Source organism: Zonotrichia albicollis, chromosome 19 (genome assembly GCF_047830755.1).
Source record: "Zonotrichia albicollis isolate bZonAlb1 chromosome 19, bZonAlb1.hap1, whole genome shotgun sequence".
In the NCBI taxonomy this organism is placed as follows: Eukaryota; Metazoa; Chordata; class Aves; order Passeriformes; family Passerellidae; genus Zonotrichia; species Zonotrichia albicollis.
Genome location: NC_133837.1, coordinates 4,993,964 through 5,011,332, shown reverse-complemented (window position 1 = coordinate 5,011,332; position 17,369 = coordinate 4,993,964). Strand labels below are relative to the sequence as shown.

General features: G+C 57.9%; 1 protein-coding gene across 8 annotated transcripts in view; it reads left to right on the top strand.

Moving 5' to 3' along the window:
- Window positions 1-5,067: 5,067 nt before the first annotated feature.
- The window catches only part of MXRA7 (matrix remodeling associated 7), a 43,955-nt gene continuing 31,653 nt past the window's right edge, over window positions 5,068-17,369 (top strand). For 3 of the 8 annotated variants that reach the window (XM_074555288.1, XM_074555287.1, XM_074555286.1), the window contains exons 1-3: window positions 5,068-5,718; window positions 13,736-13,831; window positions 16,175-16,235. In XM_074555288.1, the coding sequence (XP_074411389.1) occupies window positions 5,236-5,718; window positions 13,736-13,831; window positions 16,175-16,235 (640 nt within the window). In that variant the 5' untranslated portion in view covers window positions 5,068-5,235. The remainder of the gene's footprint in view (window positions 5,719-13,735; window positions 13,832-16,174; window positions 16,236-17,369) is intronic. The other 5 variants (XM_074555291.1, XM_074555285.1, XM_074555290.1 and 2 more) reach the window with 3 other exon arrangements.

Here is a 17,369-nt window from a genome sequence, read left to right as displayed (position 1 = left end):
TCCTGCTTTTTATTTTGTGGCAGCTGGAGAGCAAGTCATGGAGCAGGGCTGTGTCCTCCTGCAGTGCCAGGCGTGGCACTGAGCTGCTGCATGCTTTAAGACTGGTTTGGAGTTGAATGAACAGGCTTGCAGCACATTTTTTTCCTTCAAGGCACACAAAGACTCCTCTGTGGGGCTTCACCTCCTGTGGTTCTGGAGAAGGGTGGATCAAGGCAGGTAGAGCTGGTTGGGAATGTGTTCAGAGGGGAATAATCATTCCATGTCCCTTCTGTGTGTGATGCCTGTGACTGTGTCCTGTCCTGGAACAAATCCTGGAGCAGATCCTGCAGCCTGCCCAGGGCAGGGCAGCTGGAGCAGCAGCAGCAGTGTCCTGCCTGTCCCAGCTGTGCTGACAGGGAGAGCTGCCCTGGGCTTTTCTCTGCAGCACTGCCTTGTTCACACCCAAGGCTGTGTCACTGCTCAGCTGCTGCACTGCAGCTGGGGCTGGAATGGCTGCCAGGATCCAGGAGCTTTTGGAATATCAGCTTGTGTCACTGTGCTGTCAAGGGCAAGGCCAGTTGTACTGCTTGAAGACCCTCAAAACCAACTCAGAGCCTGCCCTGGGTCAGGGATTGGATTGTAAAATGAATGAAGTTGTTGGAAAAGCTGCATGGGTGAGAGCAGAGGGGGAAGTGACAGGAACTTAGGGAGAAGGTCTAAAACAAATACTTCCAGGGGAGCTCTTGGGTTGGATCATTGAAGCAAGGTACAGCCATCCCCACCCCTGGGCTGAGCTCTGCTATTTGTGAATTGAACCCAAATATCCCTGAGCCAGAACACAGCCAGATGTACAAAAAGCAAAAGAGACGCCAGCCAGGTAGGGGAGTGACCTGCAAGCCAGAAGAACAGTGAGTACAGAGGCATTTCTTGGGATAACTTCTCATTTCTGGCATCAGAATGGAGAGGGATGTGTTCTTGGCGAGGAAAAAGTGGCATCCGTGACTGGGAGCCTGACTGGGGCTCGCAGAAATAATCCAGGTTTGGAGCAGTTATAACACTGATCTGTGTTCAAACTTTATGTGAGGGGAAATGGGTTCTGGGAGGATCTGGGAACATAAAATCCTGAATTTTCCTCTCAGAAACCAGCGTGTATCTGCACACCTCACTGCACGGGGGCTTGTGGAGCCACACTTGGGTTGTGGCTGGGATGCAGAGGCAGGTATTGGAGCTCAGCGACCTCCTGGCTTTGGGTGGGAGGGACACAGAGGAGCTCGGAACAGCACCTGCCTGTACAGCTCCCGGGTGTACAGGACACTGAGAACGTGTGCTGTGTTGGATCAGATCTTTTTGTGCCTGTAGAGGCTCTCCCGATGTCCCACAGCCCATTCCTGCATCCTGGGGGGTGGCTGTGGTCCCGCAGTGCCCGGGCAGCAGGAGCCAGCCCGGCTCAGTCCGTCCCCAGGCGGATTCGCAGCATTTCCGTGCCGGGGCTGTTCCCGGAGGCGCTGTCACCGCGCTTCTCCTGAATCCCCCTTTGTTGGCAAAGCTCCTCAGCTGCTGCTGCCGCCCTTGGCTCCCCCGTTCGGCCCGGAGCTGGCAGCCGTGTGAAAGCGGCTTCTGTGCGGGGCCGGGGCTCTGGGGACCGGACCCATCCAGCCCGGGGCTCTCGGGGCCTGTCCCCTGTCCCAGCCCGGGGCTCTGGGGACCGTACCCAGCCAGCCCGGGGCTCTCGGGGACTGTCCCCTGTCCCTGCCCGGGGCTCTCGGGGACTGTCCCCTGCCCGTCCGGGGCTCTGGGGACCGCACCCAGCCAGCCCGGAGCTCTCGAGGACTGTCCCATGCCTGCCCGGGGCTCTCGGGGACTGCCCCCTGCTCTGCAGGGACTCTTAGGGTCTGTCCCCTACCTGCCCGGGGCTCTCGGGGAGCAGTTTCCAGCCATACCCTGCCCAAACTGGGCTCTGGGGAAGCCCTTTCCCAGCCATCCCTCCTCTCCCGGGACTCCTGGGGACCATTCCCTGCCCGCCCGGAGCTCTCGGGGACCGTTCCCGGCCATCCCCTCCTACCCGTCCTGGGCTCTTGGGGTCTAAACCCTGCTCTGCCGGGGCTCTCGGGCACTGTCCCCAGCCCGTCCGGGGCTCTCGGGGACTGTCCCCAGCCGTCCCCGGCTGTCCCGGGCGCTGCAGGGCGGTTCTCCTCCCGAGAGAGGGCAGCGCGCTCCAGCTGCTGCCGCTGCCCCGCTGCGGGCTCAGCCCGAGCCTGGGCCGGGGGTGCCGTGCCCAGGGACCCCTCCCCGAGCCCCCCCTGCCAGCAGAGCCCGAGCTCGTCTGTCCTGGGGGTCCCTGCCTGGGAGGGAGTGTGAATCCATCCCCTCCCGTACAAGATGAAGCTGGAGGCACCAGTCTGTGACCGTGTTCGCAGGGGTCCTAAGATGAAAGAAGAGACGAGGATCTGACTCCATGTTTCAGAAGGCTTGATTTATTATTTTATGATATATATTATATTAAAACTATACTAAAAGAACAGAAGACAAAATTTCATCAGAAGGCTAGCTAAGAATAAAAAAAAGAAAGAATGATAACAAAAGCTTGTGGCTTGGACTCTCTGTCTGAGCCAGCTGACTGTGATTGGCCATTAATTAGAAACAACCACATGAGACCAATCACAGATGCCCCTGTTGCATTCCACAGCGGCAGATAATCATTGTTTACATTTAGTTCCTGAGGCCTCTCAGCTTCTCAGGAGGAAAAATCCTAAAGAAAGGATTTTTCATAAAAGATGTCTGTGACACCAGTCGTGCCTTGTAAATTGATAGGGGAGCCCCAGAGATACCTCTGTGCCTCCCAGCAAGAGCTCTGGCCAGGGACCAGGCCGAGTTTACTCCATCAGTTCCCTCTGGAGAGCCATGGAGGGGCCAGGTTGGTGTCACACAGGACCTGCTGAGCCCGAATTCTGCTCGGGGGATCATCCCCATCAGGTCACATTCTGCAGGAGCTCTCACCCCTAGTGTGGACACGGGGAGCTGAGCTCTGTTGCTGATCCTGTCACCTCGTTAGTGCATGAGTTTGGCTGAGTTAGAGCAGCTCTTCTGGCAGACACGTCCTTGCTGCTCCTGCCTGTTGCTCTCAGGACCAGGAGTGTTGTTTTTCGCAGACATCCAAACCCAGCATCTCTCACAATTCCTGTGTGTGCTGCAGGTTCCAGCAACCTGAGAGGGAATTGCTGCAGATCCAGAGCCAGGAGCTGCTGCTGTTGAGCACCTCTGAAGCTCCTGTTGATTCCCTTGTCAGGCATTCCAACCCCTGGGGAAGCTGTCAGGACCAGCTTCTCTTATTTTAAGGCAGTGATAAATCCTGCTCCGGAGGGTGCTGCCTGAAGTGCTCTGTCTCCGTGCTGGGTTAATGCAAGCCACATGCTGCTGCATTCCTGAGCGGGCAAACACCCTCCAACACACTTCCAACCAAGAGCTGTGGAAAATTTACACTGCCAGGAGAAAGAGCAGGAGGTGTCCTGGGTGTTGGCAGCAATTAAGGGCACTGTGACAGCTGGAAATGTAACCCCGTGTCACCCTATTAGCAGCTCCCAGTGCCCAGTTTCCCTCATCTCACCCAGAATTCCTCTTTGTGCCCCAAACTGACCGTCCACATGAGCACAGGAGCAAGGACCCAGACCCTGGAACTTCCCCACCCTGCTTCTGTCCCTGGCCATGAGCCATTTCCAGGGCTCAGAGGGAGCCTCTGAAAGCAAGAGATGCCCTGGACGGGGGATGGTGCCTTCAGGGCTACTGGGATTAGGGCAAGCAGGGGGCAGAGGGGACCAAACACGCATGGAAAAGCTGCTGAACCAAAGCTGCCAATCTCCGGGTGATTTGGCTGAGCTCTAGAGCAGCTCTGACGATGGAGAGCCAGGAAATGCAAAGCTCTGCGGGAGAAGGGGAGCTAAGTACCGTGCTTGGTTGTTGCTAAGAATACAATTATCCATACTAACGATTGCCTGCCTGATAGGATTACCAATAAAGACAAACGCAGGGAGGATCATGGCTTCACTTCCTTCCTCCCACCCGGGGATTTAATCCTGTCTTTGTTTGAGTTTTGTCTTTGGTCAGTCAATACAAAAACTCTGCTCCGGGTGGTATCTCCGGAGCCTTTTCCCATAGGAGAAACTTTCCGGGGTGAATTCCATGTCTGCTCCCCTCATGTGCATCCTGCCCCGTGCCGGTTTCACCCTGGCAGGAATAGTTTAGGCCTTCTAATTTCAGCCTGCTTCGTGAAAGGTTGGCTAATCCTCCCAGCAGTGTCGAGAGGCAGGAAATCCTCAGAGGCAGGGTCTGGGGGAACCTGACAACTCCTCGGCCACTCTGCTTGCCAGTTTGTGATGGCTTTTGGACACATCCTGGTTTGTCAGTCTCCTGTTTTTCAGTAAAATGCTCGGGGGGAGGCTCTGGCAGCCCAGCTGCTCTCAGCACCAGCTTTACCTGGTGGGTATCCCAGCAGTTGATGGCACTGATGTCCCTGCAGCTCCTGGGGAAGGTGGAGTGATGCTCTGGAGCTTGGCATGGATGTGCTGCCAGATGCTGCTCACCCAGGGGAGTCAGGACAGCCTTCCCGGCCCTGCCAGCCCCTCCGCTACCCCGCCAAGGGCTAACAAGGTGCAAATGCTCATTAAACATTTCCCGGAGGCCAGCCAACAGCCCAGCGGGTCAGAGCTCACCGAGCCCTGGGTGCCTGCGCAGGGAACATCCCGGGAGACCGAAACCTTCCCGTTGTTCGAATGGGATCCGTTAACGAGTGACAGGACAAGAGGAAATGTCCTCAAGTTGCGCCAGGGGAGGTTTAGATTGGGTATTAGGAACAATTTATCCACTGACAGGCGTCATCCTAGAAGTCCTTTCCTATGTAAATGATTCTAGTTTGGGAATGACTTTGTGGATGTAAAGCAGCGTCTAATGAAAGATCCCCTTGTCCCAAGCCGGACTCGCATCAAGCAGAGCATCCCGAGCCTTCCTCTCTGGTCGCCCCTTCCCAAATCCCACCCTGGCTGCGGTGGCCGCGGGCGGGGAGCGGGGCCGGGCTGCGCTGCGGGCTCGGAGGGGGCGGTGGGTGCCGGGCCCGGTGCCGGGGGGGCCGGGGGTGGGCAGGGCCGGCGATGACGCCGGTAAAGCCGGCCGAGAGCCGGCCCAGCCCCGCCGCCGGCCGAGCGCTGCCCGCGCACCCCCCGCGGCCGCGCACTCGGCTCGGGCGGGCTCCGGCGGCGGCGCAGGATGGAGCTGCCCGTGGACTCGTACCTGGCCGTGCCGCTGCTCTTCACCGTGCTGGCCCTCGTCCTCGCCTCCGTCTTCCTGAGGCTGCGGGGAGGCGGCGGCGAGCGGGCGGCGGAGCGGCCCCGGGGGCCCGCGGCGGAGCCGGCTCGGGAGGGCAGCCCCGGCGGCGAAGCGGCGGCAGCGGGGCCGGAGGACGAGGGGAGCCGGGTGCCGGTGGAGGAGGTCGGAGTGGGCGGCGAGGGGAAGGAAGCGGTCACCGAGCAGCGGGAGGCGGCGGCGGAGCCGGGCCCCGCGGCCGAGCCCAGCCCCGCGGCGGCCGAGAGCATCCCCGGGCAGCCCCCGGAGCAGCCCCGGCAAACCCCCGAGCAGCCCCCGCAGCCGCCCCCGGAGCCCCGGCAGCATCCCAAGGAGCCGCCCGAGGAGCCCCGGCAGCCCCCGGAGGAGCCCCGGCAGCCCGGACACCGGGAGGACGCGGAGAGCAAGGTAAGGCCGGTCCCCCCCAGTGCCCCCGTGGTGTCCCTTCCCCATCCCTCTGTCCCCCCGGCTGGCGGGGAGGGAGCAGCGCTCCGGGTTTTCCCCTAAAATAAGAGAAGTCCCGGCAAAGCCCGTGTTTTGTCTTCGGGTGGGAACAAGCTCATTGTCCCCGGGGAGGCAGCGGTTTGGGGGGTGTTTCTGCCTCCTTCCCTCCCCGGCCCGCCAAAAAATTCTCCTAAAAATAATCAAGAAAGTGAAGATTTAAGGGAAAGGAAGAGTGTGTCAGTGTGAGCCTCTCCTGTGTGCACATCTAACCCCCGGGAGTCTTTTCCTTTCTCCAAGAGCTTGTCCAGGTGCTGGGGGATGTGCTTGTGTTTATTCTTCCCGTCCGCATCCCTTTTCTGTGGGTTACACAAACTGTCCCCGGGCTCCTTGCGCTGTCCCTGCCCGCCCCAGGGAAGGGACCGCCCCACTCCTCAGCCCCCCAGGGTGCTGGCCCCAGGCTCTGACCCCTGGCGGGGCTGGGGGCGGCAGTGATGCCAATAAACGCTCGCTAAACCCTCCTCCATCGGATCTTGTTTAAAAATAAAAGAGCGCCCCAGTGTCCACGGGAAGATCTTGTTCTGCTCTTGCCCAGCCTGGATGGGACTCGGTGACAACCTGAGGCACCCGAACTCCCTGTCCTGGTGGCTTTCTGCCGTGTGGCTCCTTGTGCAAGGGGCGGGAAGGGAGCGCTGGGAATGCGGGAGAGTCGCCGTGTGCCGGCAGCGTGCTTGGGCCGGGGCACGGGGCTGGGGCCCAGTCGCCTCCTGGCTATTATTAGCAGCATTTGTAATCCTCAGCAACTGTTTCCAGGCTGCCGGGCAGTGCACACTCAGCCCTCGCCTTGGAAAGCATCTCCAGTGACTCACCGGATAGCCTTGGGCAGGTCCCGGGGCTCGCACACCCTGCTCTGTGCTGCGATGCTCTGTGACACCCGCGGGGCACCTGCTGGGGCTGGGATGTGCCTCTGCCTCCCTGTGCTCCTCGCACCTCCCTTGGTGGTTTTTGAGCCTCAGAGCTGTCCCTGTCCCCTTCCCAGTGCCCCTTGCCCTTGGATACAGCTCTAGAGCAGCCCCGTGCCTTGTACAGCATCCTGGAAACCACATCTGTTTCTCTCGTGTGATTCATCAGTGCCTGTGAGTACCAGGATCTCTGGAGAGCTCCTGGGCCACCCTTGGCCAGCTGGGTCCTGGCTGGGCCAGCTCAGCACCAAAGTTGGCAACTTGGCTGGAGCTGCTCTCTGGTGAGGTGCATTGGGACAGATGGACAGATCCAGGGCTGCCAGAGCCCACAGGTTCCTCTGATGTTGGGAAAACATGTTGGGAATGTTTTCCTCCCCTCTGGCTGCTCTTCAGCCCTGGTTTCTGTGAACAGGCACTGCTGCAATGCTTGTTGCCTTCAGAGAAGGGCTCAGCTCCTTTGTCCCCACTCAGCACAGGTGCAGTACCAGGGTTTTGTGTGCCTGGAATGAGTTCTTACTCAAGAAACGGGGAGTTCTGTGTCCTCCAGAAGCCTGGCTGGGCTCTTCACTGGCTTCAGCCGGGCAGCTGAAGGAACAGCACAGGGTCCTGCCCAGCTTTCCCTCCTGGGAATTGTTCCTCACTGTGTGGGCAGGGCAGGACAAGGATGCTGCTCACCCTGAGGAGTGTCCCTTTGGGAGGGTCAGGGAGCAGGCCTGTGTGCTGTGGGTGCTGTGGGAGGGGGAGCAATGCTGAGTGTGTGTTTGGGAGCCGTGGCCAGCACATGATCCCACAGCTGCCAGCACTGTGGCACAGCTGGCCGAGGGACTGTGAGGGACTACGTGCCCTTCCAGCAGGCACCACACACGTGTGGCAGTGCCCAGCCTGCTGATCCAAGGGTTGCTGCTGTGGGCAGAGTGGGACAGACCATCCACAGCTCTGCAGGATCTCCCTGATTCCCTGGTTCGGCTCCCTGTGAACATCCTCAAAGCTGCTTCATCCTTCCCCTCCTCCAGCACCACCCAGACCCAAGCCCAGGAGATGTTACAGACAGGGATGGGACGGGCCCTGGGCAGAGCAGGGAGTGCTTTGCTGATGGAATCGTTCCCTTTCCAGCCTGTCTTGGCTCGGTGAGGGCTGCAGTCCCTTGATGTGACTCAGCAGAGGCTCCCAGACCCTGTCTGCCTGCTGGCTCCTGCAGGCTCAGGGCTTCTCAATACATCAGCAGGCGCTCAGAGAGCTTTCTCTCCTTATTTATTTTCTCTCCTTATTTATTTTCTTTCCTTATTTGTTTTCTCTCCTTATTTATTTTCTTTCCCTATTTTCCTTCCCCCCTGTTTGCTCAGCACGCAGTGTGCCAGGCTGGCTCGCCTTGCCCGCAGCCATTAACCACTCGAGCAAAGTGCTGATGGATGAAGCCGCGCAGGGAGAGCGGCCTCGGTGTGTTACTGACGGGCTGGATCCCGCTGCCTCCTCTTTCCCTTGCTCCCTGCCGGTGCAAACTGGGATCTGCTGGGGCAGCTGAGTGTCTCAGCCTCCCTCCTGCTTCCATCTCCTGGTAAATCACTAAAATTGAAGGTTCCCTGCCCCTCTCTGCAGTGACCAGTTCATTGTAGCCTCATGCTCAGGGCTACAGAATGACCCAGTGGCAGAGCAGGGAAAGGAGCCCAGGAGTCCTTGTTTCCCTGAACTGCTGGTAGTGTTTCCCCTTGTCTCTGCTGGCTCCCATCGCTGAAAAAAACCCCTTAATTAGTCTGTCATTGTCTGTTCTCATCCCCATCCCCAGCTCGTTAATGGATGAGGCAGTGCTGTCAAAGCAATCCCGTAATGAAAAGCTGCTGGGTGGGAACTGGGTGGGAACAGCGGCGAATCTGGGGCTGTGGAGCGTGGTTCTTGTGAGAAACGCTCAGAAACTTCAACTCCCTAATGAGCCATCCTGTCCTGAAGTGACAGGTGGCAGGGACCGGGCAGGGTTGTCAGTGTTGGAGCAGAGCCACCTCCAAGATGCCATCCTGGCCAAAATGTTCAGGAGATCGGGAGGGTGAGTGGGCAGTGCCAACCTGGCTGGTTTGCCAAGGGTTAATTGCAGCTGAGCCGACAGCTTCAAACAGAGCAGGGGTGAGTGTGTGACAGAGGGGAGAGGGGACACACAAACCCTGTCTGGGGCTGTCACCTGCACAGCAGAGGCACAAAGGCTTCATCTGCCTCCTCTGCCAAGCTCCTGGTGCATTTTCCCTGTGCCTCCCGCCCCAGGCTGGGCCTCCCTGGGGGCTCCCGGTGCCTCTGGACACAGCAGGCAGCCCAAACCCCCCAGCTCCCACCAGGAGCCCTGCTCACATTTACAAAGTCATCATTTCCCCCTCTGATGCCTCCTGCCCGCCCTCCCTGTGCTGCAGGGGAGAGGGTGTCTAATTAAGTCTGGCTGTAATTGGCAGCTGTTCAGGCTGTGTCTGCGCTGCCAGAGGGCTGGGACAGGAGCTCCAGTGTCCCACAGGGCACTGGGGAGGGATGTGGGGATGTGCCACTCCCGTCGCAGCCCTGGCAGCAGCACTGCCAGGGAATGCAGGGCTCCCCACCCCGATCCCTGCCTGCTCAGATGTGCCCAGCTCTCACAGAGCCGCCTGTGCCAGGCACAAATGCCTCATCTCCTGCAGAGAATGGGAACTGGGGAGTGACACAGGACGTGTGTCACACCCAGGGACCTGTGCACGTGTCCTGCCCACCCTGAATCCCACCATGGGGCTCTGCTGGATGGTGGTGAGGGACAGAGGGGCATTGGGGTGTGTGGTGTGTCCCCTACATGGGTCCAGAAGTTTGGGGTCCCACAGGTCCTTGTGGGCTGGGTGAGGCCCTGGAGCTGTGCCAGGGTTGCTGGAGGACTCTTTGCCTCCTGAAGTGCCCACTTTTTGTGAAGCTTCCAGGTGAGGGCCGGCTTTGCCTGCTGCCAGGGATGCCATGCAGCTCAGCAGGGACATCCTGGTGCGGGTGTTTGCTGTAGCAAAAAGGGAAGGAGCTGGGTTTGGTGGTGCCTGCAGGGATGGGTGTGCTCAGCTGGGCTCCTCACCCTGCTGTGGGACACACCAGAGCTCCCCTGGCACTGCCTGCTCCTCATTAAGGGCTGGGTGGTCCCAGAGCTCCAGGAATGCTCTGCCCACTCTGTGCCTTGTCCTTGCCCGTAGCAGTGGCAGGAGCAGATGCTCCCACGCTCTGGGGGGCTCAGACCTGCAAAACTCCATCTCCACATGAGGGACATCCTCTCCAGCACCCCAGAGCTGGCAGGACCATCAGCAGGGCTGGAGAACTGCTCTTGGTCTGCAGCTGCTCCTCTGGGCAGAGAGAGGATGGAGAGCCCCAGTGGTGGGTGAAGGGGAGCTGCTGACACAGCAGCTGCTTTGCTCTGCTAAACTCTGACCAACATTATTATTATTTAGTCTTTTTTTAAAGGTTTCTTCCTTCCCCTTTTCTCCTGGCTTTTCTCTTCTGGCTGGCTCTCTCCTGTCTGCTTTCTTTCCCTCTTGCAATGTCTTGCATCAGGCTTGGAGCAGAAAGTGCAGCCATAAATGGCAACACACAGGACCCAGGAGTTTAATCCAAGATAATTTTCTCCTCTTGCTTTGCAGCCTGGGATCTTCCCTTTTCCTGAAGCTGGAGCAGGGCACTTATTTGTCCCCAGCCTGCCCACAAGGGCCAGGGCTGTCCCTGAAGAAAGGGTGAGGGACACACCACCCCCAAAGTGTCCTCTTGTCCTTTCTGAGAAAGAAGCCCAGGTTTGCAGCAGGGATGGAGCAAGTGGGGAGGAAATGGCCAGAAATGAGCTGAAAACCAGATGATGCTGCAGTGGGAAGCCTGGCTCCCACCTCCCACAGGCTGGGAGAGGGTTCAGTGCGGGCAGAGCCTTGAGGGGGTCAGGATGCCAAGCTCCTCTATCTGAGCCACCCTCCCCAGGGAGACCCAGGCTGTCCATGCTCAGTGCTGGCTGTGTCCAAGATGTCCCTGAAGCTTTGTCCTCGCCCTGCTTTGCTCCACGCGCGGGTGTCGTGGCCATGGAGCTGAAGGGCAGCAGCACGTTTGTGATCATCCAGCAAATGAAATGCTTGGCTCTGCAGCCGGGAGCCGCCGAGGCAGATGGATCGGATGGATCGCTGCCTTGTTACTGAAGGTGGATGACTTGCTGCATTTTAACCCTGGCCTTTCCCGAGCCCACTGAGCGGTGCCCAGGTGTGATTCAGAGGTGCCAGGGCATGGACTGTGCTGTGCCCGGGCTGGCTGGGTGATGCCCGTGGGCAGGAGCGGGCACGGAGAGATCCCGGAGCTTTCCCGGGAGGGTTCCCGGGGTATCCCAGGAGCGTTCCCGGAGCATTCCGGGTGCATTCCCGGAGCACTCCCGGGGCATTCATGGAGCATTCCCGGAGCGTTCCCGGAGCATCCCTGGAGCGTTCCCGGAGCGTTCCCGGAGCATTCTCGGATTGTTCCCGGAGTGTCCCCGGCCCGTTCCCGTTGCGCTCCCGGCCCCGCACGGCCCCGGGCCCTGCAGCTGCCGCCCAGCGCGTCCCTGGCCCGGCAATGCGATCTTTGTTTGCTGCAGCAGCTGCTGGGGCGGCCCGTGTCAAGTCTCCTCCAGATGCTCCCGGATAATGACGTGCACGGCTCCCTGCAGTGCTGTTTCTCGCCGGTTTTTGGTTTTGTTTTAATTTTTTTTTGTTTTTTTTTTTGTCCCTGAGGGGAGGTTTTCATGGCACCGGAGAGATGCTGATTTGTGGGCTCTTGGACAGAACACTTCGCTTCTTTCTTCTCCAGTTGTTCCTTCCTCACTCCCAGCTGCTCCAAACTCTCCCTGCATTCTCCCTGGGCTGTGCTTCCCACCAGAGCAGCACCTGGGGTACCATGGTCTGTGACAGTGTTCACAGTGGTCTGAGGATGAGGGAAGAGATGAGGATCTGACTCCATGTTTCAGAAGGCTTGGTTTATTATTTTATGACATATATTACATTAAAACTATACTAAAAGAACAGAAGAAAAGGTTCTCATCAGAAGGCTAGCTAAGAATAGAAAAGAATGAAAAACAAAGGTCTGTGGCTTGGACAGAGAGTCCGAGCCAGCTGACTGTGATTGGCCATTAATTACAAACATCCAACATGGGCCAATCCCAGATGCACCTGTTGCATTCCACAGCAGCAAATAACTATTGCTTACATTTTGTTGCTGAGGCCTCTCAGCTTCTCAGGAGAAAAAAATCCTAAGGAAAAGATTTTCCATAAAAGATGTCTGCAACAAGGGTGTTATCCATGTCTCCCAGTGCTGTCCCAACATCTTCCCCCTCCCTGCTTTGCAGGTGCTGGTTTTCACCTTGTCATTCACAAAGGAGCAGGTGTGCATGTACAGCAGGTTAAGGTTCCTAAATGGGACCTGGTTTCCCTCTGAAGTGGTTCCCCCTTGGAGAAGTGTTCAGCATGGAAAGGCTTTGGTGCAGGGTTGTTTCTGGGACAGAGTCACTTCATTTGTGGATTGACTGGAGTGAGAAGAGATTTGGTAAAAGAGAAGGCTCCCTTCAGATTTCTAGGACAGTTTGGGAAGTTGAGATTTAATTTTTAAGAACTGTTTGTGACTTACAATAATGCTACATCAGGTCTTAGTTGGAAGGAATAATATTGGCCTGTGAATTCAGGTCTTTTGCCAGCAAAGTTACAGAGAACTTTTTGATACTTATAAAAACTGTAATCAAAGCCACTTCATAGTGTTCTGCTATTCTACTGTATTTTATGTAAAGATCAGGATTTACTCTGACTGGGTTTTCAGTATTTCAGGACAGCAGCACCCAATGGCCATGGCAAGGCTGAGATTCAGGGGTGAAATTCTGAATTTTGGGCTTCTCCAGGCAGAGAGGGCTCTCCCCTCTCCCTGGCTCCCAGGGGCTGTGGCACTGCCAGGCTCCAGGTGGGGCTTTGTCCCTGCTGGCATTTCCAGCCCCGTGCTGGCATTTCAGTGCAAGGCCAAGGGACACGGTGTCCCTGCTCCCTGCCCACACAAATCCTCCTCCACAGCCCTCCAGGCACAGCAGGGAAACCTTCAGCTGAAGGTTTTGGGCAGGGAAAGTTGGCTGAGCACGGGGGTCCAGGCCACCCACAGCTGCTGTGGGGCTGGGAAAGCGCAGCCCAGCCCAGGAGGGCAGGGTGGGATGGGGAGGTCTCCAGGGGGTGATGGAGAAGGCAGCTGGCAGAGCATTAACAAACCAGACATGTCCCCTCCTCCCTTCTGCTGCATCAGCATCCCAGGCAGCTGCCTGAGCCCTGCCAGGACACACGGACAGCCCTGCCAGGACACACGGACAGCCCAGCCTGGAGCTGGCACAGCCAGCCCAGCCCTCACTGGGGCCTCCTTGCCCTGGGCCCACCCCACGGGCTGGAGCTGCCACAGGGAGAGATCCTGAGCTCCACAGGGAGAGATCCTGAGCTCCACAGGGATCATCTCCTGAACTCCACAGGGAGAGATCCAGAACTCCACAGGGAGCAGCTCCTGAGCTCCACAGGGAGAGATCCTGAGCTCCACAGGGAGAGATCCTGAGCTCCACAGGAAGCAGCTCCTGAGCTCCACAGGGAGCAGCTCCTGAGCTCCACAGGGAGAGATCCAGAGCTCCACAGGGAGAGATCCTGAGCTCCACAGGGAGCAGCTCCTGAGCTCCACAGGGAGCAGCTCCTGAGCTCCACAGGGAGAGATCCTGAGCTCCACAGGGAGCAGCTCCTGAACTCCACAGGGAGAGATCCTGAGCTCCACAGGGAGAGATCCTGAGCTCCACAGGGAGCAGCTCCTGAGCTCAAACCCTGGCTGCAGGACCAGGCACGGGAGGTCTCTGGGGTTCCCCGCTCCAGCAGCCATTCCTGGCTTGGCACACAGCACAGGCATGGGGCAAAGTGGGCCATGGGCCACCTTCAGCATTTGTCCATGTGTGCAGGAGCTGCCAGGGCTGGTTGGCTGAGCACAGGGAGGGCTCAGGGGTGTTTGTGCTCAAAGCTTTTGTCCTTTTTCAGATCCCACCACTGGGTGCCTCCCCTGGATCCAGCCTCGGGCACACAGGACAAGCAGAGGACACAAGGGGCCACGAAGCACTTTCCAGCCATGCAGAGGTGTGTGGGAGGCAGAGCCAGCCTGGGGAGGGTTGCACAGCCCACAGTGTCCCTGCAGGGTGGGGCATTGTCCCAGGGTGGCAGTGGCCATGGGGAGGGGGGCAAAGCTTCCCTGCTGTTCTCCCTGGTGAGGCTGCGTGGCCTCTTAATGACTCAGCCCATTTCAAACAGAAAGAAATGGTGCTCCAGGGGCAGGTTTGTGATGCCCTGGGGATGGGGGTCAGTGAGGTGGGTCCCTCTGAGGCAGCTGGAGAGGGAGCAGCCCCAGGAGGACAGAGGAACAGGGATGTGGAGGAAGGGGAAAGGGAGGTGCTGGCATCTGCCTCCAAGCAATTGAAGCAGAGAAGAGCTGTGCTGCAGGGAGCTCCTGGCTGGCACGAGCAGGGGTGCCCAGCCAGCCCTGGCACGCTGCTGTCGCCTGCCAGCCTGGCACCCCTGCCTGTCCCTCTCTGCTCCTGTCAAAGTGTGTTGGAGCAGATCTATTTTCCTTCCTTGGAGGTTTGCCACCCAAATTTCCTGCTTGCTCTCATTGTTAAACGCTCAGTTCCCAATGTCCAGGCGAGGAAGAGGCTGAAATCTCCCTCCTGGAGGGTTGAGTGTCCCAGGGCATGTCCCAGCTCACAGGGGCAGATGGATGTGATGGGGAACTGCTGCCCTGGGCTTGTCCCCTCCCTGTGCCCTCCCTCTGGGTGCCTCCCCAGCCATCCTCAGCCTGGGTGTCCAGTGGGAAGTGCCCATGTTTGGAAGTGTGGCCCAAAATAGCCGTGGCTGCCGCGGGTGGGGGTCCTGGTGCATCTCCTTGTGGGGAACAGGGTGGCCAGAGGAGGCCAAGGGGCTGTGAATAATGCACATTCCTGCCCCATGACAAACACACCCAGCTCTGGGCTGGGGCTGTGCTCCAGCAGCTCCTCCCCAGCTCTGCCCTGCACAGCCAGCACTCAGCTCTGCCTGCTCCTTCCCCTGCGTCTCCTTCCCCACAGCTTTTCCCTTGGCAATGAGGGGCTTGGCAGCCTCCCCTCTCTGCAGGTGCTCTGTCCTTTTGCCAGGAGGCTGCAGGAGACACCCCTGGGTGCTGGTTGAGACCGTGTTCACAGGGGTCTGAGGATGAGGGAAGAGATGAGGATATGACTCCATGTTTCAGGAGGCTTGGTTTATTATTTTATGATATATATTATATTAAAACTATACTAAAAGGATAGAAGAAAGGGTTTCATCAGAAGGGTAGCTAAGAATAGAAAAAGAATAAGTTATAACAAAGGCTTGTGGCTCGGACAGAGAGTCCAAGCCAGCTGACTGTGATTGGCCATTAATTAAAAACAACCACATGAGACCAATCACAGATGCACCTGTTGCATTCCACAGCAGCAGATAACCATTGTTTACATTTTGTTCCTGAGGCCTCTCAGCTTCTCAGGAGGAAAAACCCTAAGGAAAGGATTTTTCATGAAAGATGTCTGTGACAGCAGTGCCCCCTGGGCTCGGCTCACGGGGGTTTGCAGCTGGAGCACAGGGCTGTGCAGGAGGAAATCTCTCATGCAGGGGCTCTGCCATGTGTCCTTGTCTTATCTCCAGAGCTGGGCTGCTCCCCTGTCTGTCTGCTTGGAGATTCTGCACAGGACAAGGTTCTGGGCTTGATGAAGTTTGTTGTATCTTGTAGAAGGGAGCCCCAAAACTTCCAAAATTGCTTTGCCTTTTAAAAAAACCCCAAAATGTGCTGTTGCTGCTCCAGACACCAGCTGTGGATGGCTCCTGGAGGGGTCCCAGCACAACCTCCCAGTGCTGCCTTTGACCCCCATGGCTGCTGAAGGTCCCTGTGTTCCAGAGCAGCTCCTTGGCCCGTGGCTCTGGCTGGGGATCCACCTTTTCCTCCTGCCAGCACAGCCTGAACAAGCCCGGCCTGGGGGCACACAGAAGTCCCTGTGGCTCTTGGCAGGAGGGGTGGCAGGGGTGCAGCTGGGAGGGAAGTGCTCAGGCACAAGGCTCTTCTTAAAAACCTTAGTATCTCTTTGATTATAAACCTTCATATCTTAATTTGATTTGATTATAAACAATATCTTTTTGATTATATACCTTCATATCTCTTTGATGATAAACCTTAATATCTCCTTGATTACTTGCATTTCACAGCCAGATGACTGGGACTGACTAGTGAGAGGGAAGCAGCCTAATGAACCTCACTCATTAGTGAGCATCCCTTTGTCCTGTGCCTGGGAGGAGGCAGGGAAGGGGTGCCCAGGATGTCCCTGGAGCTCCAGGCTCTGCACCCCAGCCCTGCCCCACCAAACGTGGGTTATTCAGCACAGCACCTTCTCCTCATGGCTGTTCTGTTTCTCGCTCCCCCAGGAGGAAGAGGTGGACTCAGAAAACGAGAAGCTGGTGGTGAGAGAGCCAGAGGATGAGGATGGTGAGTGCCAAGCAAGCCAGAGGTCTGCAGGGAGATTATGGACAGCTCTGGAGCCCTGAGTGCTTGGGGATGCTCTCCTTCCTCCAGGAAACTCCTGCCCCTTGCCCAGATGCCCTTGGGCTGTTTGCCATGGGGCAGCTTTGTGATGCAGCTGCTCCAAAAGCTCCTTGCTCATCCAGGACAATCTCCAGGGGCTTTAGCCAGGGCCACGTTTAACTGATTAGCCAATTAGTTGATTGGAAAATGATTAATTGACTAATTGGGGTGACAACTGCTGCAGTGCTAAGCAAATGAAACAGATGGTGCCTGAATGTGTGTCTGGAGGGGTCTCTGCCCTGCTGGGGTGTCCCCAGGAGTCCTGGCTGGGGTGCTGGGGACAGCTGGGGCAGCAGGAGGCCTTGGGGGGTTCTCCCTTCCCTGCCCCACTTTCTGCCTGGCTCTCTGAAGGTGCTGGGTGGCAATCCCCAGCTCGGGAGGATTATGCCTAATGCCACAGAGAATCAAATTTTAATCCTGGTGCCATTCCTGCGAGGCAGGGGAAGCTCCTTTGGAGACAGGGCTCCCAAAATACACTCATTGCACCCTGCAGGGCTTCCTCACAGCGCTGGTGGCTGGGGATGCCACTGTGGGGGCTGTGAGGGGTCTGCTTTGAGGATTGGTGGGTGTATTCTGCCAAATGGATGCTCAGCAATGCTGCTCTGCCTCTGTGTCTGCTTCTGCAGGTCCAGCTCTGTTTCAGGGCTGCCCTGGCACTGCAGGGGCATCCTTACAATGGGCTGGGGAAGGTGATGAGTACTGGCTAGCCCTTCCTAGACACCTCCTGCAGGCAGGCCCTGGCTCCTCTCCTGAATTATTCCCACTGTTTCTGAAGTATTTCCTAATGGAGCTGGGCAAATCCATGGCCTGGGCTGAGGGATGGAGCTGGGAGCATCAGCAGTGCCCTGGGACCAGCCCTGCTCCTCCTGCACTGCCTCCTGTGTGTCCTGGCCCCACTCAGCCCAGAGATGTCCCTGGGGCAGGTGGAGATGCCCCAGCCCTGTGACCAAAGGCACCAGAGCAGCTTTCCCTCCCTGTGGGCAGGGATAACACCAAAGCCTGCTCAGGGCAGAGCTGCTCTCACCCTGCCAGCTCAGG